General features: G+C 41.1%; 1 protein-coding gene across 3 annotated transcripts in view; it reads left to right on the forward strand.

Annotated features, from left to right (window-relative positions):
* Positions 1 to 17,296, forward strand: part of ITGBL1 (integrin subunit beta like 1) — a 209,332-nt gene that overhangs the window by 22,587 nt on the left and 169,449 nt on the right. The window contains exons 2-3 of one of the 3 annotated variants that reach the window (XM_028497570.1): positions 15,076 to 15,532; positions 16,544 to 16,711. The exons of 1 other annotated variant lie outside the window; for it this stretch is intronic. In XM_028497570.1, the coding sequence (XP_028353371.1) occupies positions 16,663 to 16,711 (49 nt within the window). In that variant the 5' untranslated portion in view covers positions 15,076 to 15,532; positions 16,544 to 16,662. The remainder of the gene's footprint in view (positions 1 to 15,075; positions 15,533 to 16,543; positions 16,712 to 17,296) is intronic. One more of the 3 variants, XM_055089327.1, reaches the window with a different exon arrangement.

A 17,296-nucleotide genomic window follows, 5' to 3' on the forward strand; every position in this document is an offset into this window, starting at 1 on the left:
GGCCGCGGGGCCGCCGCGGCCCGTGAGCCGTGGCCGCTGAGCCTGCACGTCCGGAGCCTGCGCTCCGCAACGGGAGAGGCCACAGCGGTGAGAGTCCCGCGTACCCCGCCCCCCCCCAAAAAAAGTCGAAGTAGCAGAAATCACTGGGACTAAAATTACTTGTCATACCAACAAAGAGCCTTTCTCTTAGCTGTAACCGAAATTCTTAGAGTGATTTCATTTAGCACCAAGTTTATCCAAATAAGAAGGATTCTCTGGAGCCAGAAGTGGGAGAAACTCTTTTACAACCTTTGGTTTTCCTTTTCTATAAAAGTGAAAGAAAACATAGGTGGGAGAGTTGAATATATATTTGTTATTTTCATGGACATTAACTAGTGTTGTTTTGTGTATTACATATTTTGGCTATTATGAGCAAATCACATTAGAGATTTTTTTTGCTTTTATAAAATTAAAGTGTTCATAATATGAAATCCAGAAATTCAAATACATGTAATTTTTAATATAGAGAGAGCCTTCTTTAGAACAAAGAGATGTGAACTGACAGAAATGCACAGGGAAAGAAGAAAAATGTGTATAGAAAACTGAACAATTTTGATTAGATCATCATGAGGGTTTCTTTGTGCCTTGAAGGTGGGTATGTCAGTCTTTGGGTCATGATATGAGGCTGCTGGGCACATCCTGCATATATTACTCATCAATCTGCCTGGCGTTCCTGCATGTCTGTATCTCAAGTATCCATGCTTATATGCCAAATGAAGAATTTTAAGACTTATGAGTGGCAATACACTGATCTGTTATTAACAAAGCCTTTGTTGAATTTAATAATCTTTCCTGGGCTTCCCTGGTGGCGCAGTGGTTAAGAATCCACCTGCCAACGCAGGGGACATGGGTTCGAACCCTGGTCCGGGAAGATCCCACATGCCACGGAGCAACTAAGCCCCTGCGCCACAACTACTGAGCCCTCGCGCCACAACTACTGAAGCCCACATGCCTAGAGCCCATGCTCTGCAACAAGAGAAGCCACTGCAATGAGAAGCCCGCGCACCGCAACGAAGAGTAGCCCCCGCTCGCTGCAACTAGAGAAAGCCTGTGCGCGGCAACAAAGACCCAACGCAGCCAAAAATAAAATAAATAAAATAAATAAATTTATTTTAAAAAAATCTTTCCTTTGGGAGAGCTAAGTGAGAAGGTTTGGATAGGATAGAAATGCAGAGGCAGGCTCCTCAGGAAAGTGCCTGGGAATTAGAATTAAAAAACAAAACAAACTGTTCTTTCTTCACTATTGTCACTTACTGTGTGACCTTGTGCAAGTCTTAACTTGCACAAGGTCAAAACTTAACTTCTCTGAGCCTCAGTTAAATTACATTTAACAAGCATTTATTAAACATCTCCAAAACGCTGTCTAGAGGAGGACAGGGCATCAGGAGCTGTGCTCTGCCCTCTCTACTCTGCGAGGTGGGTAGGCAGGAGGGCGTTGAGGAGCTGATGGCAATACTTCTCTCAGCCACAGCATTTAGCATAAATATTTGAATATAGTGGCTCTTCAGTGAAATTAATGGATTGATGTGATTGTGGATATCTGATATTTAGATTTAATTGGGAGGTAATTTTGTTTCATTTTTAAGTGTAGCCATATTAAATTAATTACATGGAAAATTATATTGGCATCTTGAGGATTTTTATGAAGGGGCAAGAAAGTTAAAAAGAAAAAATGTATCTAGAAACTAATATTCAATGAAGGAATTCATATCAATCACACAAAAAGGAATTCCCTAAATATAGATGTAATGTTCTATGAGTCAAAGGGGGAGTGTTCCTTTCCACTGTACTTAAATATACCAACTCTGTCATTTTATGGCACCTTCCAACTGATCTTTGGATAAATGCATGTTCCAAATGCCATAAAATACAGTGATTCAATGAAAACCAAACTATTGATCCATGTTACCATGTAAGGAAGTAGGTTCAGTGGTTGTCTGTTTCCATGTGCATGTTCAGTAAGCCATTTATCTACATTTTTGTTAAATTACTCTCTTTAATTTTCACACTTATTCTACCTTAGAAGAATATTTTATGTAGCACAATGTGTTTGGTTTTTTGATAAGCTATTTTGGGAACGTCTTTTATCTCCTGAGAACTTCAAAAAAACATTGGAATCAGTCTACATATTTGGTATTATTCAGATTTCTGTTTTTCAGATTTTTAAACAATGGAATTCAATTTACTTAAGAAGAAGAGAATGCAAACAGTTTTAAATTGTGTGAGCTGTCAATACAACCATTGGTTGGCCAGTCAACTATTGTAAACTTGTTGACAGCACTGTTATGTATGTAGTTCGTTAATTTAATGCAGAATATATTTCCTGTTTCTAATGAATAACTTTAGGTCCTTCAGGGACTAATTTTAACATGAAACTTGATTGATTTTGAAATTCAAAATACAGTTTTATTGGAAGTCCGTATGAGTATAAATATTTTTGACAAAAATATGTGTGTAATTATTATTTCTAATGATTTGGAAGTTGGTATAAATTAGTCACTCTCTTTAAGTGTTGAAACTGAAAATGGACTGCTTTTTCATATATAAAGAGCCAAAGACTTACATACAAGTATAAAATTAGAGATACAGATCATTGTGTTGTATGTGTCACTGTTCAATCACCAGCTATTTACTGAGCAACTACTATGGGGTAAGACCCTGCATCAGTAGCTATAGGGGTTATAAAGATTAAAATACATGATTATTTTCCTTGAGAAATCTGATAGTAGGTTTAAAATACAGTATAATTATATTATACTATACTATATAAGTATTACAAAGTGTCTGGCCTGTAAAGAGCTGTTTGGAAGATGAGTAAGGTATATTAACTAGTGTATCTGAGGGGATTAGCATTCTAGCCAGAGGGAGAACATGAGCAGAATCTGAAGCTAGGACATCGTGGATACCAGTTCTGCTTCTTTAAGTCAGTGGGTTCTTTCAGAAGAGTTCTCAGAGAGAAGCCTGCAGAGATAAGTGGGAGCCTTTCAATGCCAAAAATATGACTGAATGGCCCTGGGCAAGTAATGGTGAGCAGAGAATTGGCTTTGCACATAGACATTTCAGGGACACTGCTCTTAGGATGAATGGAAAGGGGAAAGTCTTATATGGAGGGAACATTGAGAAAGCTATTTTAGTAGCCAACGGTGAAAACTAATAATGTTCTGAAGTCTGCTGATGACCATGGAAAGAAAGGGAAAGAATGACGCTAGGTACATTGTTGTATGATGGAGTTGATAGGAATTGAGGATGGGCTGGTTGGTGGAGCAAGACTTATCTGTTGAATGTAATCTGTTGTGGTCATACTGGTTTCCAAATAATCCCAAAGCTTGCAACCTCCCACCCCAGCCCCCATTCCAGGGACACCTGGGTCTCTTCGTAAATTGGAATTAAAGGGCTAATTCCTGCCTGCCTAGAGAACCCTGCCCTGCTTTGGTGTTAAGCACTGGTTCCTCATTCCTGGTTAAATACTTCAAATATCTTCTACCTGGGAGAGTGGAAGGGGCTATGTCGGGGCCATAAATAGGAAATTGGGAAGGCAATATTTTTTTTTTTTTTTTTGTGGTATGCGGGCCTCCCTCTGTTGTGGCCTCTCCCGCCGCGGAGCACAGGCTCCGGACGCGCAGGCTCAGCGGCCATGGCTCACGGGCCCAGCCGCTCCGCGGCACGTGGGATCCTCCCAGACCGGGGCGCGAACCCGGTTCCCCTGCATCGGCAGGCGGGCGCGCAACCACTGCGCCGCCAGGCAAGCCCCTGGAAGGCAATATTTTTGAGGGAAAAAGGATGAGGAGCAATTGTTCACAAAACAGCCATCTGAAGGTGGCCAGTGGTGGCCAAAGAATACAGAGACTCCCAAAGACTGTCAGTTTATCACCTAATGAATTTGTCTTAGGAGCCAGAAGACTCTGAACAGTTACACTCTTGAGCTCAACTCATTTTCTCTAAAATTATCACCTCCAGAGAAGTTTCTAGTTCTTGAAATATGTATTTTTATTTATGGGTGTCTAGGACACTTTCACTCTTTAGATACAGGTGACCATTTCATTAGGGTTGTGAAAGATGAATGAGAAATAAAATGATAGGTTGTATGTTAAACAAATACTAGTTGCAAATCTTGTTATTTTTACTATATCCAAAGTAAAATAAGATCTCTCTGTCTTGTTCATTATATTCCTTATGTAAAAATAGCTTCCATTTGGGACTTCCCTGGCGGTCCAGTGGTTAAGACCCCGCGCTTCCAGTGCAGGGGGCGTGGGTTCGATCCCTGGTCGGGAACTAACAGCCCACATGTCTCGCGGCACAGCCAAAAAAAAAAAAAAAAAAGCTTCCATTTAAGTTCATCAAAAATAATATTCCAAATGAAAATATCAGAAACTTCCTATTATAAGAAAAAGAAATCTAAGTATTAAATAGTTTGCATGTGTACCTCCAATATTTGATTACAAGATGGGATGAAATTTAATTGTAGCACAATATGAAGTAGGAATAAACCCTAAATATACTATGGACTGTGTGTTATTTTGTATAATAATTTCCTTATGACTTTCCTTCATATACTTTTCAGCGTATAAATACTTAAATGATATGGAATAATTCAGGCTTATATGGGGGGGGCAAATGTATTTCAGATACTCATGGGTTTATCAGGTAGGACAATTTTCTTGGGTCCAAGTAACAGAAAACCCAACTCAAACATGCTTAAGAAAAAAAAAAGACAATTTACTGGCCCACTTAATTGAAATATTTAAGATAATGGTTCCCAAGGTGTGGTTCAACTGGGGACTTGTTAGCAATGCAGATTCTGAGGCCTCACCCCAATTTACTGAATCCAAAACCCTGACTGTGGGCTCAGCCATCTGCTTAAACAAGGTCACCATGTTTTTCTGATACATGGTAAGATTTGGGAACCACTGGTCTAGGATCAAATCTGTCTTCAGGTGCAACGCAGTTTAGCGCTCAAAGGATATTTACCAGGATCTAAATGTGGGCTCTGCTACCCCAGGACAGCCCCATTTCCAGGCTTCACGTGGTAGGTAGCCAGTGACAGCTGGAGATACCTGTCATCACAGCACGTTGTCCAGCGGACAAGAGAAATGATTTTACCTCCACAGAACCTTTAATACCAGATGGAAACCTGGATCTACACAAAGGAATGAAGAGAACTAGGAATGGTAACCGTATGGGTCAATATATACCATATATTTTTCTTTTTTTCACGTCTCTTTAAAAGAGATGGAGGGAGAAGAGTATGATTGCAATAAGGACAAAAAGATGAGGTACTGGAGAAAAACAGGAGATTAGGTGACTGGGGGTATGAAGCTATTTGAGGAATCAGGGGAAATGGTAAGTAGTACAGATCTGCAACATGGGTTTCATATTTTAGAAGTCTAAGCCCCTTACAGCTTTAAAACTTCATAAGCTATTTAAATGTCATGTTTAATATTGTAAAATAATGATAATTTAAATCATTCTTGCTATTGCTGTTCTCAATGGCTACATTACTATTCATTTATTCAGTTGATGCATGTTTACCACTGTAAGGGGAATAACCACACATCCAGTATTCCACACTTTACTTAGGTTAGTGTTACACACACAAAAATGGCTATACTGTAGCTTTCAAGTGTCAGCTTTTTTTTTTTTTTAATGCTTTCGAAATTGCATCAACCAAATGGGGAAAAAAACATCTAAAACTATGGGAAGAGCTACTAAAATACATTCTTAGGGGCAATATTTTACAATAAAATTTTCTTTAAAATGCTTCTTCATAAACCTTGAACTTGTTTTGTGCCTTCTACGTACTCCCAGTGATTTTAATGACCTATCTTGTTTTTTGTTTCTTTATCTTTCTTAGGTAAAAATAGATCCCAGATTTAGCATATCACTCAAGCACATCAGATTTCACAAGAGAAATGTGTAGTTATAGCTCCAAGGCAGGTGTTGTGATCCTGTCAGATTGCTCAAGCTAATTTCGAGCCATGTCTGGGCAGTTGCTGGGAGACGTTTGGGGAGCACAGGAAATTATATGGAGCCTGTGGATAACAGCATGTCCTGTACTGTGGCCTAAAATAATACTGAACCTGCCCCATTACCAACGCTCTGGCTGAAAGAAAGGCCTGGATTGGAGGTTTACCTCCACATCACTGAAAAAAGAAGATTAGGATGCTTTAAAAATATGGTTGTAATTGTTGAAAAGTTGACAGTGAAAATATGGATAAAATTGGCAATTATAATTGTATTGGCAAAAATTTATTTTAAAATATATTTGATGTATAATTAAATTACTTTGGTGTGTTTCCCCAGCTTGGGTGATCGTAAGAATTAGCTGTGATGGGTTCCTGTCATCGGCTTCCTAAGCCCCTCTTCTAGAGAAGCACATTTCATAGATGTGTGTCTTTCATCAGTGTTCCAAGTAATTGTCAAGCTCAGACGTATTGGCAAAGCAATGGCCTAATGTAAGGAATTCGTTCACTTTTCAAGGAAATGAATGGTGGGGAGCTCATAGAAATATATCCAATCTCAGCTTATAAAATTTATTTCCTTACAGATTATTCAGGTCGGAAAGAAGGGTTAACCCTCTCTGACTCCACCGGTGCCTAGAAAGGTAGATGGAAGGTTAGCCAGGTGCATGTTCAGTGTGTAGCTGGCACAGAAGGAGGGCTGCATACAGCTGTGCAGAAAGGTTGGGGCCTAGGAGGTGGTGATGATAGAAATCCTGGGGTTCAGAGGGGGAGATCATCACAGTGGGCCTTCACTGTGATGGGAGAGGGGACACAGAGGAGGAAACTGGGGCCCCAGTAGGTGGAGATACTGATATTGATATTTCCCAAAGGATGTCTGGATGACACCAGCCATGCCTTTCAAACCAAGGAGCCAGCCCTTGCATTGGCATTCGGGGGAGAGCGTGATTCCTGAAGAGGCCAGAGTCACGAGAGCAGTGGCTTTTCGAATTAGAAGCCATGGTCTTTTCAGAGCGATCTGCTCATTCTTCGTTGTCATGTTAAAGGGAGTATAGTTTTTAGCTTGACATACACATTGAACTGACTCTATATCCTGACTGACAAGAGTGGATGGCATTTCAGAGTTCTTTCCTTTACTTTTAAGTAGGTTAAGGATATATGGCTGCTTAGTTTTCCCGTGTCGATTGTAAAAGTGGGATGCCTTCAAGGAATGGTCATGGGGGGAGATTCCAGGTCACAGGCTTTGGAACCAGGAAGACTTGAGCTGACTCTTAACTCTACCTTGTGAGAGCTGTGTCAGGATGTAAAAGCTACTAACCTGCCTGACAGCTATCCTTGCCTATAAACTGAAGAATAGGACAACTTAATAGAAAGTGCTATTTACTCAGTATATACTGTGTGTCCAGGCACTGTGCTAGGTATCCTATATATTATTCATGGAGTTCTCAGTACATCATTCTGAGATCAGAGGTGAGCACTGCTGTGTTCTGACAATAGCAATAACTATTAATCTCTGTTACAGGATGTTTTGGGGGGTGGTAATCAATGAGATTAGAGACGTTCAACAAACAAAACTCATGTTCCAAAGTAGGGATCAAATTCTTCTTCTTATGAGATATAAACTGTATACAGCTTTGCAATGATAGGTTGTTTTTTTTTTCCGACTCGCATCCATTAAATTTTTTGAGGGGGGGGGCCGTGTTTTGTCATCATTGCTGCGCACGGGCTTTCTCTAGTTGTGACGAGCGGGGGCTACTCTTCCTCGCGGTGCGTGGGCTTCTCGTTGCAGTGGCTTCTCTTGTTGTGGATCACGGGCTCTAGGCGTGTGGGCTTCAGTAGTTGTGGCGCGTGGGCTCAGTAGCTGTGGCTCGCGGGCTCTAGAACACAGGCTCGGTAGTTGTGGCACACAGGCTTTCTTGCTCCGTGGCATGTGGGATCTTCCCGGACCAGGGCTCGAACCCATGTCCCCTGCATTGACAGGCAGATTCTTAACCACTGCGCCACCAGGGAAGCCCCCATCCATTAAATTTTTATGGAACGCTTACTGTTTCTCTGTTAGCATGTGGCGTATAGGAGGGGCTCAGTGTGTTTTAGTTGCCCTTCAATACTTTGGCAGATGGCTTGGAAAGACCAGATGATGTAGTTGAATATATATGGGCTTCAGGGTTAAAAATATTGGATAGATAGAATCTTGTCTGTCTTGGATTGGCTGTGCAACACCGAACGGGTTATTTCACCTCTTCTGAGTCTGTTTCATAGGAAGAATGAGAATCATCTCTCTTATGAAGCTTAAATGAAATAATGTAAGGCGACCTATCGCAGGGATTGACAAAAATTGGATCATATTTAAATGAAAAATGTCACACTTGAATGACCATTTGGAGAATAATTCTTTGTAAATGCAAGCCTACATCGTCAGATCTGCAGCAGAAAGATTCGTTTTCTGAAAAGCGTGAGTGGAAATAATGTTAGAGTAGCATTTGGTAAGATTCCTTCTGAAGGAAGAGAGTTAGTAAACTTTTGTTTTATTTTGTTTCACGCTAGAGGTAAAAGCCTAAATGTACTGCTAGAGATGAGGTCACTGACATCAAAGGACACCAAAATACTGATGCACATTGATAAAATAGCATTCAGTTTGTCTGACTCACTGGTGAAAAAATAGAAACCATTGAGAGGTGGACTAAAGGTCTTGGTGTGAGAATTGCTAGCTTTTAGAACAAGTGAAAAACAAAATGTTTTCATTTTAGACTTTGTTTCAAGAGCTTACTTGCAGTGATGGAAACATTCAATAAGGGTAAACAGACTTCCTGATGGGCTGAAAGTTTGTGTCCCCCGCTCCCCTACCCCCGCTGCCCTGTCCCCCAATTCATATGTTGAAACTCCAACCTCCGGTATGATGGTATTAGGGAGTGGGACCTTTGGGAGGTGATTAGGTTTAGATGAGGTCAAGAGAGTAGATCCCCCATGATGGGATTAATGCCCTTATAAGAAAAGGAAGAGACACCAGAGCTCTTTCCTTCTTCGCCATGTGAGGATGCAGTGAGAAGGCAGCTGTTTGCAAGCCAGAAAGAGGGCCTTACCCAAGAACCAAGCATGCCAGCACCTTGATCTTGGACTCCCCGACCTCCAGAACTGTGAGAAATCTCAGTGTCTGTTGTCTGAGCCACCCAGTCTATGGTATTTGTTATAGTAGCCTGAGCTAAGACACACTTAATGGGCAGCTATTACACACAGAGTTCTCGTAAGCAAAAAAGAATTGTCCAACCGTGAAGCCAAGACTGATTAAAATAATACTACTATAAGCAGAGGTGTGAATAATTGGCTGTTCACGTACTGTGTGAGAAGCCGTTAATTCTGCCTGGGATTATCATGTGGGAGGTGGTGCCTCTGAGCTGGGTCTTGAAGAATGAGAGGAATTTGTATCCTTGGGGTGTGATAACTTCAGAGGGGTGAGAAATTATAAACGAGTACAGAGAAGAGGCTAGACTACAAATCAACGTATTGACAAAATATGCCAAGCCCGACAAGCGTGGGCCAAGTCAAACGTAGTAGCTCTGGCTGTTTATCTTCTCGCTTCAGATTTTAGTGACAGATTTGCAGAGAAAGAGAGCAGAGTTTCTTGGTCATTAGAGAAATCATCACTGAATAACATGCTTTTCTGTCGATGAGCTGGGACTCCCTTGGTATTCCCAGCACCAGCGTTGCCCCAAAGCCAAAGACATCTCCCTACGTTTAGTAAAGACTTCTCAAATTTCTTCTTCATATGGGCTCCATTGTTAATAACTGGTATACTAGTGTATTGCATATGTGAAGATCTTTCTGTTTCTGGATAAACCATTTGGCTGGAAATTCTATAAAATGATTTTTTGAAGGTTCTAATGACTTTTCTGCTCTATCATTTGTAAGCGCTTATATACCTCCAACTTATAATTAGGTAAACTACTGTGAGTTAAATGTGTTTGAATTTTGTCGTTAAGGAAACTGTTTCTCTGTCTCTGCTGAAAGATTGTGAATAAAGTGCATAGGTCTCCTTTGCAGACGTTTTCTCCTCTTCCAGGTCAACAGATGGCGGAGCTGATTAGGGCCAAGCTGTCCTGACCATCCTTTTAGATCATCTTACCTTCCCTGTCTCGGCCACAATTTACCTTATAAAGCTGATAGCTTCCAAATTAACCCACTTTTTGGCTTTCTCATCAAGAGAAAGTTTATATAAACAGGTACAAGCTGTGACATTGAATTTGGATTGTTAACGTTGGAAGATTTTTTTTTTTTTTTTTGCGGTACGCGGGCCTCTCACCGTTGTGGCCTCTCCCGTTGTGGAGCACAGGCTCCGGACGCACAGGCTCTGCGGACATGGCTCACGGGCCCAGCCCCTCCGTGGCATGTGGGATCCTCCCGGACCGGGGCACGAACCCGTGTCCCCTGCATCGGCAGGCGGACTCCCAACCACTGCGCCACCAGGGAAGCCCTGAAGATATTTTTTAAGGTTAGACAAATGGTAGCAGAGGGTCCATGTCTCCAAATGAATTCTGGCAACTTTTCTTCCATCATCCATGGCCACTTTCTTCTGCCACGCATTCCTTTGATGATTTTCAATATTTCACTTGGTTTAAGCTGAATTCTAAGATGGCAAATTCTGAGTCCCCTGGATGAACGTTTCCTTACAGGAAAATCTGGAGTGTAAACAGCACCTTCTTTGTCAAGTTCAACTGCTTCAAATATATGACTGTATTTGTGGTCACGCTTGACCGTTATTCAGTTAGGAGGTGATTTTGCTATTTTGGGAGAAGAGAGAAATGGAATAAATGGGGTTGCATTTAGAGTCCAGAGATGCATTTGACTCAATGGAGCTGACACACTTTATTGCAGTTTTTAGGGCCTCTTTGTAATTTACAGTGGATACTAATTTCCTGTTCAGGTTTCCTGAGGCCACTTCTGTTAGTCAGAAAGGAGGCTAGGGCTGGCATTGTTACCTGGAATTTCCTGAGAGGGGTTGTCAGAATTCCCCCTATGGATCAGATCTGCTTCCTCTGCCTTCTTTTCTCTGGTCCCTCTTTTCTTTGTCTTTCTTTCCCCAGAATTCCTTAGAGCTTGAAAGGATGAGCTTTTCCTTTACTTCGCCTTCGGTGGTCCTGGGAAATCCATTTAGTAAAACACCAGTATTTAATTCAGCAGTCCCAGCGGGTGATAGGTTAAAATGTAGCCACCAAAGGAATTTAGAAAATCTCTTCTAAGATCCTGGCTTTCAAGTGTATTGTCTTGCTCTACAATCCTCTTTTGAGTTTCAGAAGCCGAATATTAATTCTTTCATTCTCTTTGCATTGCTTTTCTAATAATCCTGAACCCTTTCACCCTCCAAATTTAAATGGAGATGCTTCAAGCTGCCTAGGGTATAAATGCATTTAACAGTATTAAATAATCTCTCTATGAAGGCATTTTCTGGGAGTAAATCCCAAGGTTTCTGGGATTGCTAAGCACATAGTAGATGCACAAGTAAGTAAATATCAAAAAATAAATAGGTGAATGGGTGTCAGGGAGATGGAAATGACAGGTTTTGTTGAATGAGCAGATTTCAGGTCATGCTAAGCATTTTCAAAATTTTGCTCATAGGAGTTTCTGTTTAGAGCTAAGAAAGCCTCTGGTTGTTCATAAATAAAGGGCTATTTGAATGCTCTAACTTCCTTCCCTGGCAAAAACGGCACTCTTTGCTTTTTGATCTTTTACCCTCTCCCAGTGATTTGATGAAGGATGATGACCCCGTTGAAGGCTGGGCAAACTTTAAGAAGACAGCATGTTTCAATTACTTTTTGGAAAAAAGAAAATGCAGCTATTTCACATTAAATCATTTTAATATGCCTCATGTCCTGTACTCTTTATTATGATGCTCATTGTCGCAGTAAACTGTGTCCTGAGAGTCTTTGACTGAAACGTACATTCTGCGTTCTCTTACTTGCGCTGGAGTGGCTCTGATCTGCGGGTGGGAAATGACACCTGCACCCAGGACAGGCTTCAGCCACAGCGACTGTTCTCCTGAGTGATATGTGAGCTGAGCCTTCATCACCTCTTCATCCTGCCAATGTATTTTCCACATCTGTCCTCCCAGTCACCCAAAGATTTATTTTACATGCCTGATGGCAAAATGTCCTTGCACCTGGGGGACCGAAGCCCAGGGAACATCAATCTCATCTTCTTTCTTTGACACGAGTCTATTAGCTTCATCTGTCTCGAGGACAACCTTGGCTAAGAGCCTATCTGATTTTTCTTCTTTGGGGACCTTTCAGGGTTTCAAGGTTAGAGAGAAATTGGCTTTGTGCAAAGCATGTTGCCATCTGTTGCTGGTTTCTAACCTCAGATCCATTTAAGAGATGTGCCAGGTTCGAGTCATACAGACGTTTTAACTAATGATATTTCCTTGTACTTAACCCAAGAGCACATATTTAGTTTTGTCCTATCAGTATCATTTATCTAAATATCCCACTACTCAGCCATTTGTGGGGGAACATAGTGTTTATCTGCCATCAATTGTGACAAGACATAATATGCAGTGTGTGTGTATTGGGTTAGTCATGAAATAATAATGCGTACAAATGGAGAGCCAAGAAGCAAGCAGGGGGTTTGGAAATTCCTGTTTTGTTTTGTTTTAATTGAGAAAATTGAAACCCAGAGAGCTTATGTGGCTTCCTCTCAAAGTCTCAAAATGAGCTCATGTTTCAGGTGAAATTTGCCTTCAAGTTTTAAATAGAGGATAGCACTGAACTTTTGGGTGACTGTTACTTATTCCTCAGATTTTGTTTGACTCCTTGATTAATAAGTGGCAGTTTTTAAAAGTTATGAGTATAACTTTTCTAGTAAAAATTTGAAAGGGGCTAAAAATTATAACACTTCAATCAGCATATATAACTATACAACTCTCTTTATATATATATATGTATATATGTATATATACACACACACCCCTATATATATATACTTACCTCTATACAAATAAATATAATATTTATATTAATATTCTATGTTATGTTATTATATTACATATGCTTCATAGTCACTTTTCCTTTATTCACTTTTTCTAAGTTCTAACCTTAGAGACAATAAGCTCTCTTCTAGAAATTTATCCTAAGGAGATAACCCAGGGGAAGGAAAATGCTATATACATGAAGATGCTTAATGCATTGATGCCTATGAAAGCAAAAAGTCATAGGCAAATTATTTATCCAGTAGTATAAAATACATGAGAGCGCATCAAATTAATATGATAATTTAAGTCATTGAAATGATAAGTATGAAGATTTCATAAAAATAAAATCAAGTTTGAAAAACCACAACCACTATTGTATGTCTCCTCTGTTGTCAACTGTGGGAAAAGTATGTATGCATACAGACAAACGTGAAAAGTTCTGCCAAAAACAGGAATAAGTAACAGGAATGATGACTGGGCCCCAAACCCCTGGTGTCCATTACTTAGAAATGTGTGATATTGAAGGGATGGGAATATTAGGAACTGAGCTTGCCATTGGCATAACCTTGAAATAGCCCACCTTTGCTGCCAGCCCCCCACACAGATAACACCCAGTCTCTATCCCAACATAGTTACCTCTTCCCCAGGCTTGATTTTCTTTTCCCAACCTAGAGTCTTCGTGTCGAAACATACCTGTCCTCATCCCATCATCTCAAGGGTCCTCAGGGCTTAATCTGTGTATGGGTGCTCTTCGTTCAACAGTGCTGTTGCTATGTGTATAGGGGTCTTCTGGGAACACAGGTTTTTTTGGTAGGAAGAAGTAACAGAGGGAAGATTTTTTTCAAGCAAATAATTTTTGGTACTTCTCAAGTCATACTGTAGGAGGGGCCTCCCTCACATAGGGTGAGCCCAGGTTGGGGAGGTGGAAGAGGATTAAAAAGGTCTTTACTTGCCTCTGTCTGGAACATAATTAGGAATTAGATTTTCCATTTGGGGGGGGGGGTAAATTTACATGGTTTACATAACCAGCCTAGCTTCCCTTTGTCTTGACACAAGGATTCTAGGTAAAAGGAATTCATTGAGGTAAAAGTTAACATCGTGTAGCTTACAGTGTGTATTTCATAATAGAGTGGGATATTTTCAAAAGCTTTATTGTCTCATGTCGGTTTTGTTAATACTCTTTAATTTTCCCACCAGCCTGTTTCCACAACTTATCTGCATGCAGATACCCTCCCCCGAAATCTGTGTGTTCCATTCTGTATTACTCCACAGTTACTGTTTTTCATAGAACATTTCTACTTGAATGATGTACTAACCTCTGAAAATTAACATATTGAAACCAGGGTTTAAAACCTATTTCTGTTGCAAGACAACAGATAATACTCGGTATAGAATTTCACCCTCTAATCAAATCCCATTTACTCCAAAGGGAGATAAACTCCCAGGGAGGCCAGTGGCCAGCAGGGATGGAGCCCAAGGCTGGGAGTCAGGAGACCTGGGCTGGGGTTCCCTCTGTCTGAGCACAGCTCTGTGACCCAGTAAATCATTTAATGTCTCACACTTCACACCAGGGAGTGGCTTGACCTACATAATCTGGAAAGCTTCTTCAAGCTTAAAAATTCTGGTTCTATGGGGCTTCCCTGGTGGCGCGGTGGTTGAGAGTCCGCCTGCCGATGCAGGGGACACAGGTTCGTGCCCCGGTCCGGGAGGATCCCACATGCCGCGGAGCGGCTGGGCCCGTGAGCCATGGCCGCTGAGCCTGCGCGTCCGGAGCCTGTGCTCCGCAACGGGAGAGGCCCCAACAGTGAGAGGCCCACTTACCGCAAAAAAAAAAAAAAAAAAAAAAATTCTGGTTCTATGATTTTAATATTTCACAATATGCATAATTGTGCTTGTGCTGCATGATAATTAGGCATGAATGATAAACGGCTTACAATGAATGGCTGTAATTAGTTATAACCTACAGAGAACACATCCGTTTTTTAGTGTTTCCTCTTCTCATTTTATTGGGTTTTCCAATATCAATAACCAGTCTCAATGGTGTTTGATTTTCCCTTGAAACCTTGCATCCTTTTATCATTGCCCTTCTCAACTTCCTTCTCTCCACTGTTTTCATTATAGTGATCACACATGGACACATATGTTAAAGACTGTTAAGTTGGATATCGCTTCCCAAATCCTCCCTTTCTGATTCTATGGTACAGTGGTCCTCTCCCACATCCTTCCCTCTCATCCAGTGAAGATCCTTTGGCGGCAGCTTCCTGCCCTATCCTGAACAAAGGTTAAAAACCTAGAGATGTGGATGGAGGAATGAAGAACCAGGGTCTCTGCTATAAGAGTGGACAATCTGGGGAGTTGGATTAACTTGCTTCTGGATCACCATCGCCAGGCTGGGTCTGGAGAGCCAGGGCAGCCAAGGGAGCGTGGCAGAGGGCAACATCCTACCGTGGGAAAGGCCCTGGAAACTGCCTTCACAGTTGGGAGGTCTGATGCAGAGGGAAAAGAGAGGGAGACTTGGCTTTACAGGATGGAGGGAGCTAGAATGGAGGCCATTGGATAAAGTGGTCTTCTGGGCTCTGTAAGTATGTTTACCTCATAAGCACTGTATGCATTATTACAACTAATAATAACTGACCGCTATGAATGTACGAGGCACTATGATAAGTACTGTAAAAGGGTTCTTTTAGTCCTCACGTTATTCCTTTTAGGTAAATTCTTTTTTAAATTCCTAAATCAAAGGTCAAGAGTCCAAGGCTTAGAGATTTTAGGAAGCTTGGGTTCAGTCACATGGATAGCAGTTGCCAGAGCCAGCTTTAGGAAATGTCTGTTTTAAGCACAAGGAGAAGACATTTGCTTTTCCCTTCTGCTTACCTTATACTACCCACCCCATCCCCCAAATGTATAACTGCCATATCGATTTTTCTTATTGAGTTGGGCCAGGACACTTAAACCAGGAAGGCATCGAGACTCTGGAAGTTCTATGTAATTGAGCAAACTAGTCATAAAGTGAAGACGGAAATGAAAGAAAAACTTTGATTCCACTTGGCATCTTTTAATTGAAACTGGCCACGCGGAAGTCCTGAGCAAAGGTGCTCTGTGACCCAGGTGGCTGGTACTTGTCTTCCTGAGCTGAAAGCACATCTTGTCCCTGGTCCCATGTGGCCATGTAGCTTTTCTTAATGGCTGTTCCTTTGAATGATGACCGAGTGGTCTGTAGAAAAGTTATCTGGAAGTTGATTCTGATGCTAAGGAGTCCTTGAGAGAAATAGCGTGTTCTTTTTTTCAAAGTAATTCAGCTGATAGATATTTTCATTTCAGGCAGGTACAAAATTCCCTGCTGCTCAAAGATGAGTGTTCCTTATGTAGGGTTTGATACTTTGACAGTTCCAGTAGAGGTCGGGGAGATTTTGATGCCAACCTCTGATTGGAATGTTTTTCCAGTAGTAGCATCTGGTTCCCTGGTAGGATTTCAGTTGGTAAGGGTTTCCATTCAGTCATATGATTAGGTGCTTCTGGTATTTACATTCTCATTTAATGTATCTGACCTGTCATTTAAAATTTTTATTGCCCTTTTTTTCTTTTAATTTAGTACCGAAAAAAATGTTCTCTACCTGAGACCTCATATGACTTCCACTGGGAGCTGTCTCCACTTTCAACTTCCATTTCCTTTGAAATTCCACTGGCTGGCCTTAGGTTCCACATGTGCAGATGAGAAGTCTCTTGCACGAAGCCTGGTCATTGTATTTCCTTTGCAGATGTGAGTGCACTTTTTTTAAACTTCTCAAATATGATGCATAGCCAAGACGGTTAAAATAATCTGTGATGGTGTGTCTGAGGGTGGAAATATGAGGCATATATATTACAGTCATTCTTTTGTATATCATTTAATGCCTGTGAAATACCTTTATAAGTCCATATGTTCCCCCAGGTCATATGGGAAGGGGTGCTATTTGCACTAACTTATGTCTAGAGAGCTCTAGCCAAGTGTTTGGTGAGATTTATTTAGGATTCAAGTAATTTTGGCTTATCAAGGCTTTAGGCTTTTACAAAAATAAAAGAATTACGGTGATGGATGCAAACTAGATTTTTGGTGGTAAGCATATTGTGGTGTATACAGTAGTCGAATTATGATGTTGTACACTTGAAACTTATCTATATGTTATAAACAAATGTTACTGCAATTAAAGAAGGAATTAGATAAGAAGATGTGGAATATCTTTCAGTTTCAAAAATATACAGGTGGGGCTTCCCTGGTGGCACAGTGGTTGCGCGTCCGCCTGCCGATGCAGGGGAACCGGGTTCGCGCCCCGGTCTGGGAGGATCCCACATGCCGCGGAGCGGC

The sequence above is a fragment of the Physeter macrocephalus genome, chromosome 13, assembly GCF_002837175.3.
Source record: "Physeter macrocephalus isolate SW-GA chromosome 13, ASM283717v5, whole genome shotgun sequence".
NCBI lineage: Eukaryota > Metazoa > Chordata > Mammalia > Artiodactyla > Physeteridae > Physeter > Physeter macrocephalus.